At 38.0% G+C, this 21,228-nt stretch overlaps 1 protein-coding gene across 2 annotated transcripts; it reads right to left on the bottom strand.

Annotated features, from left to right (window-relative positions):
• Window positions 1–1,832: 1,832 nt before the first annotated feature.
• On the bottom strand, window positions 1,833–21,214 carry KPNA5 (karyopherin subunit alpha 5). Of its 2 annotated transcripts, XM_075087496.1 has the most exons (14): window positions 21,074–21,214; window positions 18,794–18,927; window positions 16,413–16,514; window positions 16,231–16,330; window positions 15,341–15,435; window positions 14,288–14,419; window positions 12,809–12,897; window positions 11,755–11,854; window positions 9,945–10,108; window positions 8,757–8,835; window positions 7,765–7,890; window positions 6,511–6,638; window positions 5,312–5,490; window positions 1,833–2,500 (listed from the first exon to the last, which is right to left on the bottom strand). In XM_075087496.1, exons 1-14 carry the CDS (start codon window positions 21,075–21,077, stop codon window positions 2,313–2,315), a joined length of 1,620 nt encoding a protein of 539 aa, XP_074943597.1. In that variant the 5' UTR covers window positions 21,078–21,214; the 3' UTR covers window positions 1,833–2,312. The 2 variants fall into 2 exon arrangements, with proteins under 2 accessions (XP_074943597.1, XP_074943598.1); XM_075087497.1 differs by lacking the exons at window positions 18,794–18,927; window positions 21,074–21,214 and adding an exon at window positions 18,030–18,128.
• Window positions 21,215–21,228: the final 14 nt, after the last annotated feature.

The raw sequence follows: 21,228 nt of genomic DNA, 5'->3' as shown, positions 1-21,228 counted from the left end.
AATATAATACTTTAAATGTCCCCTCTTTTCTTCATTTTTCAAGTCGTTTAATCATGATTTTTATAGTTCAGATTTGGTTTAAATTTGAGAGGCTTATAAATGCAGTTTTTACAGGGTTCTCCAAATAAAAAGCAGGCACAGCTGGTTATGTTATCAAAACAAGGTTGTCAGAAACAATGGAATACCCTGTTACCTGAATTATTTTCTTGCACTAGAAGAACACTGAAATTCAGCACTTACTAGTAATCCTGGTAGATTTCTAAGATTTTTACCCTGTACTTTGAACAGATGGGGCTGGGGGGGTGCAGTGGAAGAAGGAGAGTCAGTATATGAAAACCTAAAACTATGAGAGTAAAAAGGGCACAAATACAATCATCTAACATTATATGAAAATTTGGCAGCTGTACTCAAGGTTATCACACTATTCAAAACTGCTGTATGCTGTACAAATCTAGGTTTAAAGTGTCATTAGCTAAAATATCTCGTTATTCAGAGTTCATAAAGTAACAGCACTCCTATATACGCTTCTTACGCTTCTATCTTCCACTAAAAAGGCTTCAAAAAGAGGTTTCTTCCCTCCCAGTTAGGTCTTAGTCAAAACTGACCATTAATCTTAGAAAATCCACTTCAAGTCCCACATTCAATTACAATATAGTATATATTGCTGTAACATCAAAGTGAAACATCTTAGAATCTTAACTTGCATGTCAAAAAAATTCTAAATATAAAATGGTACTGTTAAGTGATACCACCTTTAACCTGTATTTTTCAGTGCATTAAAATATTGTTTAGTGACAAGCACAGTGCCATGGGGTAAATAATTTGAAGTTTCAATTGCAGCTTTTTATGAAGCATGAAATGCTCTCGTATGTCAAGGATTTCACTTAACCCAGGAGTCTGATGTTAATACATTAATTACAGGTAATAAGAAATAATCATACTTCAGAGTTAAGCCAAAGTATTCATTTCTCCAAATGAGATATACTACTAATACACCAGAAACACTACTTAAATGCAAGTCAAAGCAGAGCATACTTTTTTCTGTATTCAAGACTGTTAATGTAATTATTAAAATTCTATTTCTTTTAGTGTTTAACAGCAAACACTGTATATTGTAGAGCCTAAATATTTAGATGACAATGACTTCCCAGTTAGTTTTGGTGTCCACGTACTTAATGCTATTTACAGTACAACAAACTTTTTCTTCAACCAGAAAGGAGTGATTCGCTATTCATTCTTTTTCTATTCATCCATTTCTATTGTCTTACCAAAAGAAAACAGAGTTAGTTAACTTAAAGAACAATTCCATTCAAGTGGCGGTTGCACATTTGGTCAAAAAATAACACCTACTCTCTAAACTTTTAAGAAACTACTGTACTAGAAAGGCAAACACTGCAACGTTTCTCACACTGAAGTGGTGTTACCACATTTTGACAGGAGACGGTCGAGACCAATCCACTTGGCGATTTGTGCAAATCACCACCTCTGTCATTCATAATCGCAGCATTCTTGGGGTAACTACAGCAACTGCTTCCACTGCAAAGTACTGTATTCGTGGCTGACTTTTAATGCCATTTAGCAGCTTTAATTACAGAGCCAACATCAAATGACCAGCAAACTCTGCTGATTCTAATTTGAAAACTTCTGTAACAGTCCTCTTCTCACATAATTCAGAAAAAGCTTTTTCATATATTCAATATTATATTAGGTAATTAGCATTATATAACTAGTATGTCTTTAAATACATTTTATAAATAAATTCCAACAGTGTGTTGTAAAGTAACTAATGCATAAAAGTTTCACAATTTAAATAAATATTTTTCACATTCCAATTCAGCTTCTTACAAGCTCATCTTTATTTCATGCCTTAGTTCTGAAGCAATATTTTTGCTTCAATACAAGAGGTAGATTTTGATAGAGACTGGGCAAGTCAAGCCTACTGCCAAAAATGCAACTGTCAGTAACTGTATTGCTGATATGCAGTTTGAGACTACATGAAAAATTCAGAACCACTACCTAAATTCCTACCAAGTCTTAGCTTAACAATTCTTGTTAAATCACATTTAATGCTTTACTTTAGATATGATTACTCACAGTTGTTTTCTGTACATAAGAGATAATGAAAAACACAAATACAAAACAAAGAACAGTTGTATCTAACACAATATATAAAAGTGCATGAGCTGCTTCATCTATTTCTGCAAAACATATTTGAGTTTTTCTCTAACTTTGGCCATAAAGAAAAGACCTCGGTGGAAAAAATAAACCCCAAACCCCACAAATGTTTACACTTTATGCTTGTCTTCAATAATTTACAGCTGAAACCCCTCCATTGGAGCCTCCTGCTGTTGAAACACAAACTGCTGCTGATTTTCATCCACCTGAGGTGCAATACTGGAGTCCTCCTCTTCGACACCAAAGTAATGTTCTATGAGTTCAAAAGCCTTTTGGTAGATCTCTTGGTTTTCATGCCTCTGAAGAAATTCAATTTTATCAAGTCCTAAATTCAAAACAAAACATTTTCAAAATCTAGCTGCTAAATGAATGGTGAATTCAAATGGAAACAGCTTATAGTATAGTGGTATTTCTTAGATAAAAAAAAAAAGCAATCCCAAATCATCTCAATTCATTCGATGTCACTGATTCTTAATTTCCTAACCCAGGTATTTCTAGTCTTCATTTTCTGCAGCATTTTCTGCTGCCCAAACTAATTTTAAAACTATGCTAAAAGAATATCAATTTAACTAAGAAGGATGAGGCAGCTTTAGTATCTACAAAGAAATATACCATGCCTACAAAGAAATTGAATCTGTACAGAATTAGGATGGCATAAAATCGCTTGCTATAGCAATTTCCAATATCCCAATTTATTTTCTTTAACTCTTTCAGTCTTCCTCAACTCTAAATTCTATCGCCTATTATGGAGTCATCACTGGGCACAGTTTATATCTTTTTTCAAATCTAATCTTAAGATTTGAAGATACTATCTTTCCAAAGGCTTATCATCTGCAAGCTACATGACATAACCTCTGCTCTGCTGGCAGAATCAAGTGCTTGGCAGTCAGTTAGGTTGATTCAAAACTCCTTTTTATCTATTTAAGATAATTCGGTTTTCACTTAAATTGCATTAGAAAGAGCTCATACAAACCCTTCTGTTGACTAGATAAGCCAAAGCAATGCAGGTGATATGTTTATGATGTGATGGGGCTGTGGATGTTGTCTACCTAGACTTTAGTAAATCCTTTGACACCATTTCCCACAGCATTCTCCTGGAGAAACTGGCTGCTCATGGCTTGGACAGGTGTACTCTTTCCTGGGTAAAAAACTGACTGGATGTCCGGGACCAAAGAGTTGTAGTCAATGGAGTTAAATCCAGTTGGCAGCCAGTCACAAGTGGTGTTCACCAGGGCTCAGTGTTGGGGACCAGTTCTGTTTAGTATCTTTATCAATGATCTGGAAGAGGGGATCAAGCACACCCTCAGTAAATTTGCAAACGACACCAAGTTGGGTGGATGTGTTCATCTGCTTGAGGGTAGGAAGGCTCTGCAGAAGGATCTGGACAGGCAGGATCGAGGGGCTGAGGCCAATTCTATGAGGTTTAACAAGGCCAAGTACCGGGTTCTGCACTTGGGTCACAACAACCCCATGTAATGCTATGCGCTTGGGGAAGAGTGGCTGGAGAGCTGCCGGGCAGAGCAGGACCTGGGGGTGCTGGCTGACAGCCAGGTGAACATGAGCCAGCAGTGTGCCCAGGTGGCCAAGAAGGCTAACAGCATCCTGGCTTGTATTAGGAATAGTGTGGCCGGCAGGAGCAGGGAGGTGATCGTGCCCCTGTACTCGGCACTGGTGAGGCCACACCTCAAATGCTGTGTTCAGTTTTGGGCCCCTCACTACAAGAAAGGCATTGAGGTGCTGGAGCGTGTCCAGAGAAGGACAACGAAGCTGGTGAAGGGTCTGGAGAAAAAGTCTTATGAGGAGCGGCTGAGGGAGCTGGGGTTGTTTAGCCTGGAGAAGAGGAGGCTGAGGGGAGACCTTATCACTCTCTGCAAATACCTGAAAGGAGGTTGTAGTGAGGTGGGTGTTGGTCTCTTCTCCCAAGTAACAAGTGATAGGAGGAGAGGAAATGACCTCAAGCTGTGTCAGGGGAGGTTTAGACTGGATATTAGGAAAAATTTCTTCACCGAAAGGGTTATCAAGCACTGGAACAGGCTGCCCAGGGAAGTGGTGGAGTCACCATCCCTGAAGGTATTTAAAAGGCACGTATGTGTGATGCTTAGGGACATCTTTAGTTAAGTTTAGTGCACTGAGTTTAACTTGGTCCACCCTAAGTTTAGTGGTGGACTTGGCAGTGCTAGGTTAACAGTTGGACTTGATGATCTTAAAGGTCTTTTCCAACCTAAATGATTCTATGATATAATTAGCCATTTCCCCTACTTGAACTTATACTCTACAGCTTCAGCAGCCTACGCTTAATTGGTAAAGAAAAGAACCTAGACATTCAGTGGTTGTAATTATGAATGGACGCAAAATCTGGAACAGAATAAATTCCGTTAAAGTGTTTAGTACTTATTCCTCTTACACATTAGATTGCAAGTTCTCCAAGTATGCATCTAATTTTAGAAATGAAACTCTCTAACAGAGAAAGCAGATTTAAAGGCTGCTTTACAGAAAAGTTAGTACCATCTAATCAGATATAATGTCATCAGCTAGAACTGTTATTAGCAGTCTCTGAAACACAAATGTCTGCCGATTTTGTTTTGTCAGAACTACAAAAAGATAACCCTCCATAAATAATGCCAGATTAATTATAAGCCAGGTTTACATCAATTTTGTTAAATCAAAAGCATCTAGTCATGAAATTCAACAAATGTCATTTTAGTTCTGACAGTCTGCCTTTAAAGCGTGGTTTAATTCAATAACTCTTTTAAGAGGAAGCAGAAGAAAATACTTTCACAAATTAAGTACAAACTTAATTCATTTTATGATCTGAAGTTGATTTTGCTGTTACTGATATTTACTATGCTAAAAAGTGATCCGGCTTCGGGAGTAAGTAAAGCAAACTCTGATCTCACATCCCTGTTGGTAATGAAACTGTACCAGACAGAACTATTCACAGGTTTTCTGCATTTAACCGCTTTTCCCATCCCCCATGATGTTACATGACTTAATTTATGATGCTTTCATGTCCACTTATGCTTGAAGTAAAAATTCTAATATTAAATGTACCTACAAATGGTTCACAATGGTTTTGTTTTTACAGCCTGAAATAAGGAAGTTCAGGTATGTAGTTTTACAAGAAGTAATGTCTTACCATATGCTTCTTCTATAAGGGCACAATAAGGATTAATGCCCATTCCATTTTGCTTAGACTCTTGTTCTCCAAGACGCAGAATATTTTCAAGTCCATTTAAAGCCACCTGTACTATTTTTGAATCCATCACAGTCAGGAGGTCACAAAGAGGCTTGGTACAACCTAGTGCTACCAAATACCTTTATAACAGCAGAAAAACAGAGGGGGATGGGGGGGAAAAAGAAGGACCGATAATCCAGCATATTTATTATGACATGCCTGTCTATCACTATGGGTGCTTAATTTTGCTAAAAGAAGTGGCTGAAACAAAAGATTTCTAAAACACAACACAAAATCTGAGTCTGAAATTGAATAAATATTCTACATTATCCTTTTCTGAGAAAATCTAATGCGCATACTCCTAACTGGAGTTTAGAATCTGTAGTCTTTTAAACTCCTTTTTGCTTATGAACTTCAGATGGGTTTAACTTAATAGAAAAGAGCTTACTGCTAAAAAATAACTTTTTCTCAGGCATTTGAAATTTTGTACTGGCAAAAACATTGAGTAAACACGTTAGAGACAGATCAGAACACTGGACACTGCTCTACACTAACGCAGTAAACACTAGCAACTCATTACAATATTAGCATTCCCTACTGTAAAAGGAAGGACATAACTGTAAATACAAAAAAGATATTGGGATTTTGCATATACTATTCCTTTTTCCAATTTTGCATAAAACTGTGTAGGAACTTTGGAAGTCAGAACCTGTGTCCTCGTTTCTAGTGTGCACGTAAAATGAAGACGGTAACATTTGCTGGCATCAAAAGGTTGCTTAAACACAGTTTGTTTAGTGGTTTTAAGTTATCCTGCAGTTAGACAGTAGTACCTTGAGGATGTTAAAAGGGCCAAAATTTCCTTAAATAGGTATCTACTGTGTTTGACAATATAATATAAACTCTGGAAGATAACCCTGTGAAAACTTTAGGTGTAACATCACTGAAACAGACCAATATCAGTCAATTTGTTAAGTCTACTCCATATACTTCACTCATTTTTCTGAGCTTCTACATGTTTAGTCCCTGTGTCGAAAGAGTTACAAGGAATTATGGTTGTGTTGAGGATATCACAGCTACATTTGTCAGGATTCAATTGCAGAAATAAAAATGCCTTAGAAAAGATACTTCGGTAGAGAAAATAGTAATATACACAAACTTACCTAATCTGTTCAGGGGTTCCTCCTGATGTTGCATTAGTTATGGCCCATGCTGCTTCTTTTCTGGTCCGAAATTCAGCTTTTTGAAGAATTTCGATCAATATTGGGAAAATATTTGCATCTATAACAGCCTAAGAGATGAAGTTATAATAATTAAGATTTAGTATACACAAAGAACATTAATACCCTTCGCTACAAGGGTCAGTGATGCCTGCTGATATCAAAGCAAACAATGTTTTGTTAGATGGCACCAACCACACTACCTAGAAACACTAAACTGACATTCAGAACTATTCCAACACTGCACTACAGCAGCCATCAGAGCATCATCTTTGCCGATTTCTCCGTCTCTGGTGAACAGAATACTGCTTACTGCATAGGCCCGTTTAAAAATCATATGATTTCAACACTAAACCTGAGGTTTTGAACAGGAGATCAAGCCTCAGAACAAAGCTTCATTTTGTCCATTTTATCCAGGTTTGCAGTCTCCACAGAAAGACTATGTCTATAAAAGTGGAGACTATATTACATATTCTAAATGACATTACAAACTAACATTTTCACCCGACTGAATTAGAGGGGAATAAAAATCATATTGAAAATTGCACTTTGATTCAGAATTCTCATTTTTGCCAAACAAACCTATTTTCAGGTAACTCCAGACACCTGGAGTAATAGTCAGGATTTAGTAGTTCCCACAAGAATACAACTCAGTATTGATGACATCACGCAGGTATTTTATCCAAGCAAAACGTTCAACATTTCCAAACATGTAGAATTGGTAAATCGTCCCCTTTTCTCTGGACTAGTTTGTGCAAGATGTTTTGTTTCAACTTTTAAAGAAGAAAAATGGCGTATTATTTCAACATGTATATTACAATTCATAACAAATCTAAAGAGAGTATACCAGTAGATGATGCTCCCACAGGGAAAAATAACAGTTGATATCAGATCTAAGAGATTATCTTAAGTATCCTTTAAATGTTTTATAAGCATCAACCAAATCCCTTTGAGAGAAATGAATCAGTTTCTCTAAAAATAGCTGTCATGAATTGTACTAAAGTATTTTATGAAGTTATTTATAATAACCTTTCAAAATTTAGAACAAATAAGTTAGTCCTAACTGTCTATAATTTTCCCTAAAAAACATAATGCAGAGTCAATGTAGTATCTACTTATTTCTCCTCATGAAGGAAAATCAAGTGAAGTAGTAGAATGGAAACAAAACCAACCAAGTAACAAATATACAGGCTTTACCTGAATCTGAGCTCTGTTTCCTGCAGTAATGTTAGAAACAGTCCAGCACGCTTCTTTTCGAATAGATTCCTTGGGACTACTAAGCAAGTGCAAGAGACAGGGTAATGCAGAGCAGTTTAGAATCACCTAAAATAATTTGAGAATTGAAAATTGGGTTGTGCAATATACATATATATATGAAAGCACCTTACAGATGACTTCGACAGAAGATTTTGCAACACATTTATTTTATACAAAGTATCAGAGATAACATCCTGCAAAATTAAAGTGTTCAATGCTGTAGTATGTGAATAGAGAATCCAGCAGTTTGAAAGAATCTGCCCTCAGTTCAGTTCAGACAAGAGGACAGACAACAGCAAGACTAAATAAGGCTGCTTATGGCTAGAATATGAATAACTTGAGAATAACTGAGAAGTGTATATCTAATTTGTATAGTTATTTATTAATTGGGGGGGGGGGGGCATTTAAGATTTTTTTTTCCCCGATAATTTCTATTTAATCCCTTAGCAAAATCCTCTCCTATGGAGCACACAACAAATTACATAATTAACTTATTTCCTTATTTTCCCTTTACACTAGTTCTGTCAGCCTTTAGACACAGTTTCCTCTGAAGCAGGACCAGTCTTAGGATCTCCTGCGTTGCTTCAAACTCAATTCCATTGCCTAAAGTTAAAAAGTAATTAAAACAATAATAAATAATTGAACCCCCACTAAAGAGGAAAAAAAAAAAAAAGAAGTTACTTTCATTGTAAATAGGAAGCCATTCCATACAGGAATGAAACAATCCACTACATACAGTGATGTAATAACGTGTTCGTTCTTGCAGTAATTTAATGTTTAAAATAGAGCCTAAACTGTCAAATTAACAATATATATCTGTACAGAGACTCTTTCACTGACATACGCAGATACCTGTACTGGATGTGTATTTTGTCACAATTTCGCAAAATTCTGTCCTGCCAATTCATTTTTCTTCAATCAACTAGTCTTACCTGTGTTTGGATATCATCCCCAGTAACAATATTTCCAACTGCTCTTAATGCAGGGGATACCACCTTGTAATCATTATGCCTGGAGACAAACATTAAATAGCTTGATATTACCAAGTGTTACAGTAGAATTTTGCATTTTCAGTGAACAATAGCTTACTTCAGAAGCTAAATTTTTAGTTATAGCAAACACTGCATCACTTCTTACACTTTCCCCCTATTGAGCAAGATTTGACAACTGCAAGCCCACAACTGAATTGCTGATCCAAAGAAAGGGCATCTCTATGGAACAACACAACTTAGAGCAATTTCTCTGTCCAGCACATTCATTTCACCCAGCTCAAGTATTATTAAATATAGTACTGGAACCTGTGTCATTTAATAGACACAGAAACAAAAGGGGTGCTATTAGCTGTCTACTAAAACTTAGCAGCCCCCCTTTTAAGTGAACTTTCCCCTTTTGTAAGTCAACAACCCTCAAAGCCAGTACATGAAGCCCATATCCCCATATTCAACTGCCTGAGGTGTGGGGGAAGGAAGTCTACTTGGTTGTCCTAAAGCTTCTACAGAAGAGAAAGCAACCTCGTTCTCTCCTGAGAGCAATATAAATGAGCTTTTCACAGGGAATGGTGCTGAGCTGTCAGTGCTGGGAGCTACTATCCCTGACCTACTCTGCAGTTCCCATGTGAACACAGGGATTTAGTCTCCCTTTCTAGGAAAATAATGAACCATAAACCAAGTATATTGAAACAGTTCAAAAGTGGCACAAGCCCGCTTCTGGACTTCGTGAGTCCAAGAATGGCCTGTATTGCAACGACACCTCCTAGAAAGGTAAGAAAACAAAATGTAACAGTGAAATGAAAAAAAAAAAATAAGCTTAGAAATTGATTTACAACTGAAGCTTAGCTTCAGTCTTCAACTTCCTATTCCTCCATGTAAATGAAATCCTACATTACATTTTAAATAATATAAAGGAATACTTTGGAGAAAACTTTTTTTCACTGTCAATCTCAGGAAAAAGATCCCAGAAGCCAAGCAACCTAGCAAGCAACTTAAAAGGTTTCAGACTGAATTCACGTTCATCACTTCTCACTAAATAAATCAGACTTGAGGTGAGAACAAACAACTCAATCTGAACTCGTTAATATTAACAGCACTGCAAGACATTTATTTGGTGAAGAGAAGACTTACATAAGCAGCTCTACCAATCTCCGACACACTCCAGAATCAATAACAGCTTGAATTTTATCATTGGGACCATCTGAAAGGTAAGAGAGGGCCCAGCAAGCATCTGCTAACACATCTGGGTCACTGCTAAACAACAGTCTTGATAAAACGTTTAAGCAAGGAGCAACCTAGGTTAAAGAAAAATATTGCCTAAAATTAGGTGTTTCGTATTTTTCAAGTTTCAAAGAACATTCTGCAAAGACATAAACATGGAAAACTATTTACTGCCAAAGCACACGAGCTCATTAATGAACCAGAACGTAGGTGCAACACTTCCTGATTAAACTAGACCTCCAATTCAAACTGGCAACTTGGATAAATTCTGATTCACAGCCTATTTATTTAGAGATACTACACTGGGTATACAACTGTCCAGCTTAAACAAAAGCTATCCGTTTTTACAGGTAACCAGATGATCAGGAATAGCCGATACTTTTTTGAATCACTCAGGGAACAGGATTTCAAAGTAGTAACATTTTTGGATATCGCTGTCTTTGTAGGAGTACTGGAGGTTATTTGTAATGACCAATTTATAATTGCTTTACCATAAAGAAACTCAGAGCAATTCACAGAGGACTCAGCATTCACTGAACCAAATCAAACAAGCAACGGCTGACTTCAGTTCTCACTGCAGCTGTAGTCTCTGGCGTTAATCTCTCACAGGTTCCACACAGACAGGGCCAAATGAACTAGGCCATCTTAACACCACTTGGAACCTGCCAGGTTTCAGCTGTACAGTTTGGGAATGCCATATTCTTTGTAGAACTTAACTATTTTTCTTACATCAGTCATGCAGTTCAGTCTCCTTTATGTGTCCAACTGGTGCTATTGCAAAGGGCAAAAAGCGAAAGAGCTATTCTTATTGGCAGCTGCCTACAGGGCATCCATTTCCAATGAAGTTAAGCGTTTAAGCAGCAAGAAAGCTTGTTGGTTTTCTACTAACAGAACAAAACACTACCACAGGATGCAGCTTGGGCAAAGCAACTGTGAGGTGGTTAATTGACATCAGAAATCCCCCCTTTTTGTTAATGTCTCTCCACAAATTATTAAGTAGCAATGACAATAATTACTACCTCATGAGGTAAGCTTCAAGACATGTAAATTCTCTCCAGATTATCTTTAATGATAATTTAACCTGTCTCTTCTACCAGAATATTCAAAGTTCAATTTTTTTAATCTTTTAATGTCATTAACCTTAACAGAAATTAATTTCATAGTGAAAATAAGGAGCTAATACTCCTACTAGCCTCTACAGTCTTACTGTCTTTACAACCACATGCTGGAGAGAGGAGGAAGTGAAGGGGAGAGCATACAGGCAAATCACCTCTGTCATCATAGTCCGATTTAACCACATCCAACAGAGCAGAAAACTCAAAATTTTATTCCTGCAGTATGCACTCACCACCATAAAATAAAAATAAAAAAATAGAAAAGCTTCAATTGTAACACACATCCTCCAAAGCAGATCTGGAGAAAATACAGCCCCAAGGGTTTTAGTGCTGAATGTATTATTTGCCCATCATTTCACACCAGTGAATGACTATTTGCATCCAACTAACTACAATGTCAAGTTTTTAAGTACTTTAATTTTATTGCTGATAGGTGTCAAAGTAGATTATTTTTTGCAGATACCAGATGGACAAGACACTGTGATTACATTGAAAAGGTAAAATTGAGTCTATCTCCAGATTCAAAGATTCTATGTGTTATAACATATTACAAACCTAAGTCTTCTTCAGCTTTCTGATTTCTCAAAATGAGTACTTTATTATACCTTACTGAAGTCTGGAGGAGGGTTCTTTCCTCTACAGAGATTCGAGAGAGCCCAGACTGCGTTTCTAGTTGTTGTAAGACGATTAGAATTTGTTAACAGTCTGTCAAAGAGAATCAACAATAATAAATAATAATTTCTCATTGAAAGGAAGTCTTTTTGTGTCTATTATCAACAACTGTATCTCAAATCAGTAAAAACAATCCTATTATTGGGCACTACTTTAAATCTATTTCTCTTTGTAGCTGACATGCTGCAAATATTTTCTTAGAATCAAGTGAATCTGAATAGATTATTTTGCATGGACATCTCATTCCCAAATCATGTAAATGCATATAAAAGTAAACCATTGCTCATATGAAAAATCACTCATCTCATCAATCACTCAACAAATCTTTTCAGAGGGTCTTCAGAAGGGGCTACGAGATGCAACCCTCCCTTGAATTAACTTTTATGTTTTCATTCACAGAATGCAATTAATAACGATAGTTCCATAAAAAGTTAGAATTGAAAAGATCTTCTAAAAAAATTAACACTATACTGCTTTTGCCAAATAGAATGCAAAAGATTCAATACCTGAAAAATCAGGTTCGCTTTCAGATACATACCAAAACATCTAAAACCATTAATCCTTTAAATCCTCGAGGAAGGTAATCACATTCTCCTCTATTATTTTAAGATATTTTACAAATGTGTTTGTGTGTGTATTTTTTGTAAAATACAAATGTGTGTATCTTACAAATGTGAATTAAACCATCTCTCCCACCGTATATATCCAGAACCCTGGCAGCACAGAGTTCTGCACAATACAGAAATTTCATACCTGTGGAATAACAATTCTCTCCATTTGCAAACACTGGAAAGTTTCCAGTCATGGACTAATTAAAGATATGCATGAAGCTCTGGTAACCCAAAACATGAGAGTCACAGCAATATAATAAAAAAAGAAACATTCTCAATTTTGCAAAAAGCCTATATACTTTTCAAATTTTAAGTTGAAGTTTACAGCTATCTATACCTATATACTATAGTTGCAATTTTAATTTACAATACTTACTCCAGGAGGGGTGGTAATATTCCACAGTTTAAAACAAAGTCTCTGCATTCTGCATTATCACCAGCAATGTTGCCAAGAGCCCACACTGCCTTAAAAATCAGAGCATCCAAGTGAATTTATACATGCTTGCAAACTTTTACAGATCATCTATATATTTTACAGCAAATATTATAGAAGCAAAAGCGCAATATCATTCCAAATATAAAATTTCAGAACACTACTGATTTCTGTACTCCATTTTTTGGGAACTCACATGAAGTCAGTTACCTACACTTGAAGTCATCCTTTCAAGGCAAGAAAGTCTTCTGTTATGAAAATAAGTTGATTCATGTGCTTGTCAATAAAAAGAATACACACGCTCTTTTCAATAGTTACATTTGCTCACTACAGTTAACAGATTCAATTAAACTGGCTCAAAGTTGCAAACAATGTACGAGGAATAAAAAAGTTAAATCATGAACTTTCACCATACAAATTTTCAAACATGCTAAATAAAAGCTAGTAAAGTACTCTGTCCACTTTTGGGCCCCCCAGTTTAAGAAGGACAGGGAACTACTGGAGAGAGTCCAGCGGAGAGCTAACAAGATGATCAGGGGACTAGAGAATCTCCCTTATGAGGAAAGGCTGAAAGGCTTGGGTTTGTTCAGCCTGGAGAAGACTGAGGGGGGATCTCATCAATGCTTATAAATATCTAAAGGGTGGGTGTCAAGAGGATGGGACTGGACCCCTTTCAGTGGTGCCCAACAACAGGACAAGGGGCAATGGGTACAACTTGGAACACAGAAAGTTCCACTTAAATATGAGAAAACACTTCTTTACTGTGAGGGCAACAGAGCAGTGGCACAGGCTGCCCAGAGAGGTTGTGAAGTCTCCTTCTCTGGAGACATTTAAAACCCACCTGGACGTGGTCCTGTTACCCTGCTCTAGGTGTATCTGCCCAAGCAGGGGGTTGAACGAGATGATCTCCAGAGGTCCCTTCCAACCCCTACCATTCTGTGATTCTGTGAAATTGCAGCCTCTCTTCAAAAAAAAACCCAAAACAAACCAAAAAAAATCCCCAAAGTTCAGGAAGATGTAAATGAAGACTTTAACATAAGATGGAAGAGCAGAAGCATATAAGAAATAAAGTTGCAAGATAATTTAGTGAAAAGTAGCCCATTGTTTTCCACTATATTCTTTCTATTATGATGTTACAGATCCTGTCCACCCATAAATGCCACAACAGAAATGAGATGCTTTCTTCAAATTACTTGATAACATGAAATAAAAAACAGGTTCAAAGAAACCTGAAAGAATCAGAGGAAAAAAAAACATGACAGAAAAAATACACTGAAGGTAAATTTTTATCTTCCTGGCACCAGATCAATGGGCTAGCAGGCAAATAGGGCTCAAAACCTCTCTAACCAACCTCCCACCCATCCAGAAGACACTAATAAATTAATTTCAAGTAATTATAAAGCACCCCAAGAAAACATTTACCTGCTCCTGTACATCTTCATGTTCTGAACTAAGCAACTTAATAAAAATTGGAACAGCTCCAGTTTCAATTACAACTTTGGTGTGCAGAAAAGTTCCAGATGCTATGTTTGTCAAAGCCCAAGCTGCTTCAAACTGTTGAGGAGCACAAAAACCACATTAAACCACTCAGCAGTAAATCTTAAATTAGTGAAAAACAGGTTAATGTAAGAGTTGCAGAAGTTAATTTTCTAACTTTTTTTCCCCTTCCACTGAAATACCATTATTACTGTTATTGTACTTTTTATACAATAAAATAATTGGCATTGACAAAATCTTTATTTAATAAGCACCTTCAGTATCTAGATTATTTTTTGGGTTTCAGCTTGCTGCACTAACCATAAGGAAGATTTTAAAATCTCTACTAACTAGCACAAATCCCTTCCATTTACTCTGTGTCAAGTTAATTCTTCCAATACCAATGTACACAAGGCCTAAGTGCCATTCCACAGGCTACCACAAGTAGACAGAACTAGTTACTCCTGCTGTTAGTTACATATTTTTCAAAGATTTTTCTGAAAGGGTTTCATACAAGCCTTTCAGTTTCCTACATCTTTTTCTTTTTTTCCTAAGATTTCAGCTGAAAAGTACTACAATATACTCAACACAAAACAGATTCTGCTCACGCTTCAGTGCTCATGAACTTAATATACCACTCTGGAAACTCCCTTGAACACATTGTGCCTTCAACACCCATGTATTTGACCAGCTGAATACATGGTTGTGTATTCATACTATATTACAGTGTGTGTGTATACATATAAACATATATATATACACACACTATGAAGACTACTATGAAATTCACGAGAGTCAAGTCACAGCTTCAGTGATAATAACTTACGTTTCAGACAACTAAAATTTACTGCTTTCGTGGTTATAAATAATTAAATTTGGTTATAAAACAAACAAAGAAACAAATTCACATGCCTCCCAAAGCTGTTTTGGGGGGTTTCTAATCCCATTCCAAACCCCTAATCAGGACCAGCCAAACTCACTTGCACCAGCCAAACTCACCTGCAGAGTGTAATTCTCATTCCGCTCTAGAAATTTCACAAATCTCTGTACTACTCCTGGTTTTTGTATGACTTCGTCTATAGGTGGATTAGGCTCTAGGGGATAAAACCAAACATATTTGTATAAGCTGAACCAAAACAGACCAAAGAAATTACTTTTTCAGTATGACACAAAACATGAGTGTGATTCTCTGCTATCATAATTTTCAGCATTCAATCATTTCAACCTCAAAGGAGCTAAACTTTTGTCGTTAGAAGACTGCAGGATCATCTCCATGAAGTGCTACAATTTAGTAAACACCCTGTTACGTATAATAGTAGTAACACATACTAATATCCATTGGCATGTTAGTAACTCGTTTCAAAACACTACTCCCTCAATCAGTAGCTCAGGTCAGTGGAAGAGCAATTATGATTAGATACTATTTTAAATGACCAAGCATACCTTTACCTATCATGCTATACAAATACCAGCAGTAATTTAAGACTGCATGTCTTGCAGTCTCAACAAAAACAAGTTACAACTGTTCGTTGGCAGCCATATAATTTTTCTCCCCTCAAATACAGAACAAGAGTCAGAAATTGAATCACTGCAACAAGTACTGTAAGTAATGTTAGTGTGCATTTAATTACTGCCCTGAACACTTCAATCAAAATATCCTTGCTTTTGTTACTTTGTCTGAAAGACTTAACGTTAGAATAATGAAGCTTTCTGTATTTAGCCATTAGGTCGGAATAGATCTGGCATGGTTTCTCTATAAACAGAACTAGAAGTTTCAGCAAGCTCTATTTTAAAGTAAAACAAAACTAAATGTTAACCAACTCTCAGTGACAAAAATTCATGACGGACACAGAAGGAACAAAAAATAAAACCAGGCAATGGTTACATACCTTTAGATAGCAATTTTCTGAACTTCTGAGTTGCTGTGAGTTGCTGATCAGGATCATCTGAGAAAATCATCTGTACCATATCTACTGTAATAACTTCTTCCTAAAAATGAAAGGAAGATTTCTTATATCTGGTACTATGCACATTAACAGATAACATTCTAAGCACACTCTAAAGTAATTACCTCTGGAATAGGTACAGTAGAGCTGACATCAGGATCCTGGATTGGACTTTCTACCATAGATTCTTCATTTCCCGGGAGAGAAACGTTTCGGCGTTTAAACAGCTAAACAGAGAAGAAATTTTTGGGAGACATCAGAACTTAGCATAGAGCAGGTACTGATGACATACACTTGGAGAAATGCTTTCACCAATACTATTCAAAATATTTCAATTACTCACCTTCCTACTCACCCACGCAAATGGAATACTACGTGAAAAGTTTAAAGAGCATAAAGGAGAAACATGCTACTATATCTGTGTCTTGACAAACTGCACTGCAACACTTCAGAGACACTTAAGAACTGAAGTTCTCTTTAATTAGCAAAGATCCATAAATTTTTCCACATGTAAGAAAAAGAAGATACAGATCTTTATACTTTCACTCTTCTATCCCTCATAATTAGCATTTGTTTTTAAGCAGGAAACAGTAGTCTACAAGCTACTTTCTCCTTTTTTAGTTTATAAGCTAAAGTCATCAACACAGAGCTGATGTTTGTGTTTGCTTCAGCACACCCCATTCCTCTCTCCAACAAAAGGTCTAAGATCTGTGTACTTTCTTCGCATGCCAATTAAATAGCACCTATATTTAATATTCAGTTGCAGAAAGATTAAAACAATAAGATAATTTTAATATAGTTGGAGAAAAAATGGTGTAGCTTCAAGGTGAACTTTCAAATTATGTAACATCAAACAGTCACTACTTCAAAAAATTGCTTTAAGATTGGCTACATGCACTGCCTATGCTCAAAACACATACCTGCACTGTAGTGTTTAATGACTGCCTCTTCATTTTCTAGTATTCAAGCAAAACATTCACATTAGCCTGTTTTCTTCTAGAAACCAAACCTAATTTTTTAGCTTTAATCCTGTACAACACTTATATCTACTGTAATTAACAATTCTAAGAATATTACGTTAGTATCTTTAAAAATAAATGTTAGAATCTCAGTTCACTAACTTAAGATTTCACCTGTAACCATAATAATGAAACCTCATACTAAAACCTGAAGGTTTGGTCCTTTACGTGTCTGTAGACAGCTAGAATTCTGCTACTGTACTTGTGCAAAACTGCAGGAGCAACTCCATGTTTACATCTACCTGTATTTCAAACTGGAACCTAAACCAATGCATTCTCTCCAGTGTTCAGCACACTTTTATACTGGGCACAAAACAAGATACAACCACATTCCTCATTTGGAAGACAAGACATTCTTCCTAGTGCTCACCAAGGACACAGAGGCTCTTGGTTGAAAGGTACAAACTGTTTTTGTTTAGGATCACAGTCTATCCACCAGTTATATTTTTTTTTGGAGCAAAAGCAGTCTCATCTCCCAGCAAACACTTGTTCTCCCCAGCTCACCATGAGCTGAAAACCACCAGTCCAACAAATTAAGATCAAGGCGAACATAACAGTATTCTCATTATTACAACAGTCAGCATGGGAGAGGAAACACCCATTATTTTAATAAATTATCTAGGGATTATTACTACAAAATACAGAAAACTTTCAGCAGGAACTGGAATGCAGTTACCCATTCGCAGGTAAATGCTCCAGCATCATACTACATCTTACTCTTACCTCTCTGGCCCAACTAATTTAAATTCTTTTTCCATGCAGTAGCACCACTTTCCCAGGAGAAGGGTAAGTATTCCCACCTCAGAGAAGACTGTAGTTCAGTGCCTGGGACACTCTCTAGGTTGTAGGAGACAAATTCAGCCACTTTAGACCAAGCAGAAACACAAACTACATTCCTTACTTTCCTGGCAAGAAACTACTAAACATTTTTAGAAAAGGAACTACCACAAACCATTAAATTATACAATGCTCCATGTACTCTGATCACTAAAAATTCAAGAAGGACAACAGCAAATGTTACGTATAATAGTTCAGGGGTCGCTAACTGGTAACCACTTTACTAAGTTACTGCAGAAAAGCTCTTGGACAACTTGAAATAGGCTTCAAAGATGAAAATAATCCTCTCCCTTCTAACAGTACAGCTTTGGCCCAAGCTCTAGGAGAGAATGCGAGGTTTCTAATCCTTATCGGAAATCAGCATATCCTTTCAGCCCAGTCTTACATGTTTAAACCTAGATTAAGGATTAAATTTAAGACACGGGTCTCTCCTCTGTGTGCCCTCGAGACTTAAGAGGGCTTCTGTTCACTTTTTTGTTTTATGATCCTGTTGAGAATGTGCCTGGTGCTCCCCAAGATCGCACAGAAAACCGACAGGCAGCCTGGAGCTCTGGATTCTGTTACACAGGAGGAGTCTGCTCAAGTCCCTTCACATACCTGAATTTAGCTTTGCAAGGACTAAACAGTTAACAGCTCACCAAGGTACCTACCTGCTCTTCCCTTTTCTGTTTCCGAAGCTGGATTCCTTCCTCTTCTCTTCGTCTGCGCATTTCTTGGGGATTAAGTGCATTATTCTTGTAGCTTTTCATTCTGAAGTTATCTTTACCGGGACTTGCCATGTTGTCTATTATAAAAAGAAAAAATACTCCAGAAGACCAAACCTTGTAAGGCAAACATGCCATTTCTTGTACTACACAAGTATCTACAGTAGCAGCTATATATTCCTATAGCTGCTTGCAATACCCATTTCATCAATAAAAATCTGTACAGTAGAAATCAGAGAAAAATCTTTGCCTAGACAGGCATTTCTAAACTGCAGATTATACTACAGATCATCTCAGGGACCAGATACTTCATTAAAGGGCATAAGCTACTGCATAAAGAAGTTCTAGGTCTTATGAGCAAACTGAGAAACAAAAACCAACATTACACTGCTAAATTTTGAGTCTGCCAACAAGTAAAGGAACTTGCTTCCTCCTCTCATAAAGGTGACACTAAATGTATTAAAATATAAGGACAAATACAAGAAGAAAACCAGCAGTAACTACTGCTTCATGTAACATCTTACTGCATTGTCTGATTTTTTTTTTCTTTTAAGATGCCTATCTCACAAACGTAACATGGGATCTAAGGTTATGCTGCATTTCCCTCTAAACTGTATGCAGAAAAAACTCTGCAAAAAAAACAAATTAAGGGTCAGTAGCACCCAGACTGACATATCCTTTTCCCTTTTAAGCTAACGAAATGACTGACCCATTCTAAAGAACAGCTCTTTTGATGGATTAGAGGATTAGAATCTGTCTGTCATTTCAGGCATATCAGCTGTGAAAAGATAAAAGTGATGAAACATGATTCTGTCACTGAAATGATCAAACTGACTGACTGAAAAAGGTTGTTAATAGCATGGTGCTAGTTTCTAAAGTTAGAACTCTAGCCTTAATCTTAGAAATAACTGTCAAAAATATGATTTAATTCTCTACACCAATTGTCTTGAATTGTCACTTGTCTGAATTTCTTCCACAAGAAAACACACGTAAGAATATTCAAACTACAGTTCTTGAGCTGCGCACAATTCTCTATCAGCTTCCATGATTAGGCTATTTATTTTTTTCTATCAGCAGTACCAAGGACTGCTAGGCGATAAACACAAGCTATGAGAGGAAAACAGTCTGCAGACTCAGGCTGACATCAACAATACACTCCAAGGACTCAGCAGCCTGTTTCACCCAAACACAACCTTTGTAAACTACTGCCATCTCTGGACCACACTGCTAAGTGTGCCACCATCTAAAACAGTTTTTAGTAATTGTCATGTAACTTTTGAGACACAATTTAAGTAGTTCATTTTTCCAACAACACTTCTTAGCTTCTCCAGCCCTAGAATATCATCACTTACGCCTTGCTAATTTAGTGGTACCAACAAAACTGTCAGGCCAAGCAATGATCCAAACAAGAGAAGTGTGCATTCAAAGTAACCCAGTTTAGGTCACCAGCCCAATAAAGAGTGATGGAAACCTAACTGGGAGGAAGCTCTCATCAAAACCGTTTTCAAAAAGAAAAGCTTATGAATTTATAGCTTCGTTCCCTCCCCCCCCCCCAAGGGGTTTGGTATAGACATCATAAGGGCAAAAAGTCTGGCAGTCCCTGATCTAGTCAGGCTTCACGACTTCTCCATCGAGATCCAGGGAAGCCTGCGCTTCTGCTCTGCAAAACTATGCTCGTTTTAACACCAAATCCCCCTACCCACCACATCCTGCACCTCGCCCACTTGTTGTGCCTAGACTAAGATCTACCCTAGCAATAGCTTTTTTCCCTCCCTGCCTACATAAGGCTCCCTAAATACCGCGCCTTGCTGTACCACCACCCCTTCCCCGACCGGGGAGGCTGCACGGGCTTCCCGGCGCTGCCCAGCCGAGAGGACACCCACCCCGACGGGGAAGGGGGACCAGCGAAACTCCTCGCCCACATCCCTTGAGGAGAGGGTGGGAAAGCCCGCTCCCTCAGCACCCGAGCCGGGGAGCGGCAGGACGGCAGCTCCCCCGACGGAGGAAACGGCGCAGAACGGCGCGGGAAGACCCGGTCCCAGCACCGACCGCCCCGCCTGACGGGGACTGAGCTGCCCCTGCGCGGCAACGCCCGGCTCCTGCCAGTCGCCCCCGACGCCGGCCTGCGCCGGGGAGCCTTACGGCAAGGGGCACCGCTCCGCTCCGCGCCCCAGAGAGGGCGCATCTCCCCCTGCCCACCGGCTCTCCACGCCCGTCCGCTCTTACCCATCGAAGCGGAGATGCACGGCGCCCGCCGCTCCAGGACACCCGCTCAGCTCCGCAGCGCGGCGCGGGATCGCCAGCGCACGGCGATTCAAGATGGCGGCCGCCGCCCCGCCGCGCGCCGCACTGGCCGGGGGGCGGTTCCCTCCGCTCCCAGC

Source organism: Phalacrocorax aristotelis, chromosome 3 (genome assembly GCF_949628215.1).
Source record: "Phalacrocorax aristotelis chromosome 3, bGulAri2.1, whole genome shotgun sequence".
Classification (NCBI taxonomy): Eukaryota; Metazoa; Chordata; class Aves; order Suliformes; family Phalacrocoracidae; genus Phalacrocorax; species Phalacrocorax aristotelis.
Note: the sequence above shows the minus strand (reverse complement) of the source record. Positions and strands in the feature narration are given on the sequence as shown.

Excerpts from the sequence above, each read along its gene's own strand:
- KPNA5 (XM_075087496.1), bottom strand. Across the intron at positions 11,855-12,808 it reads ATATTACCACCCCTCCTGGA|ACTGTTAACAAATTCTAATC; the intron begins GTAAGTATTGTA and ends TCTCTTTGACAG. Across the intron at positions 6,639-7,764 it reads GAAACAGAGCTCAGATTCAG|GCTGTTATAGATGCAAATAT; the intron begins GTAAAGCCTGTA and ends TTCATCTCTTAG.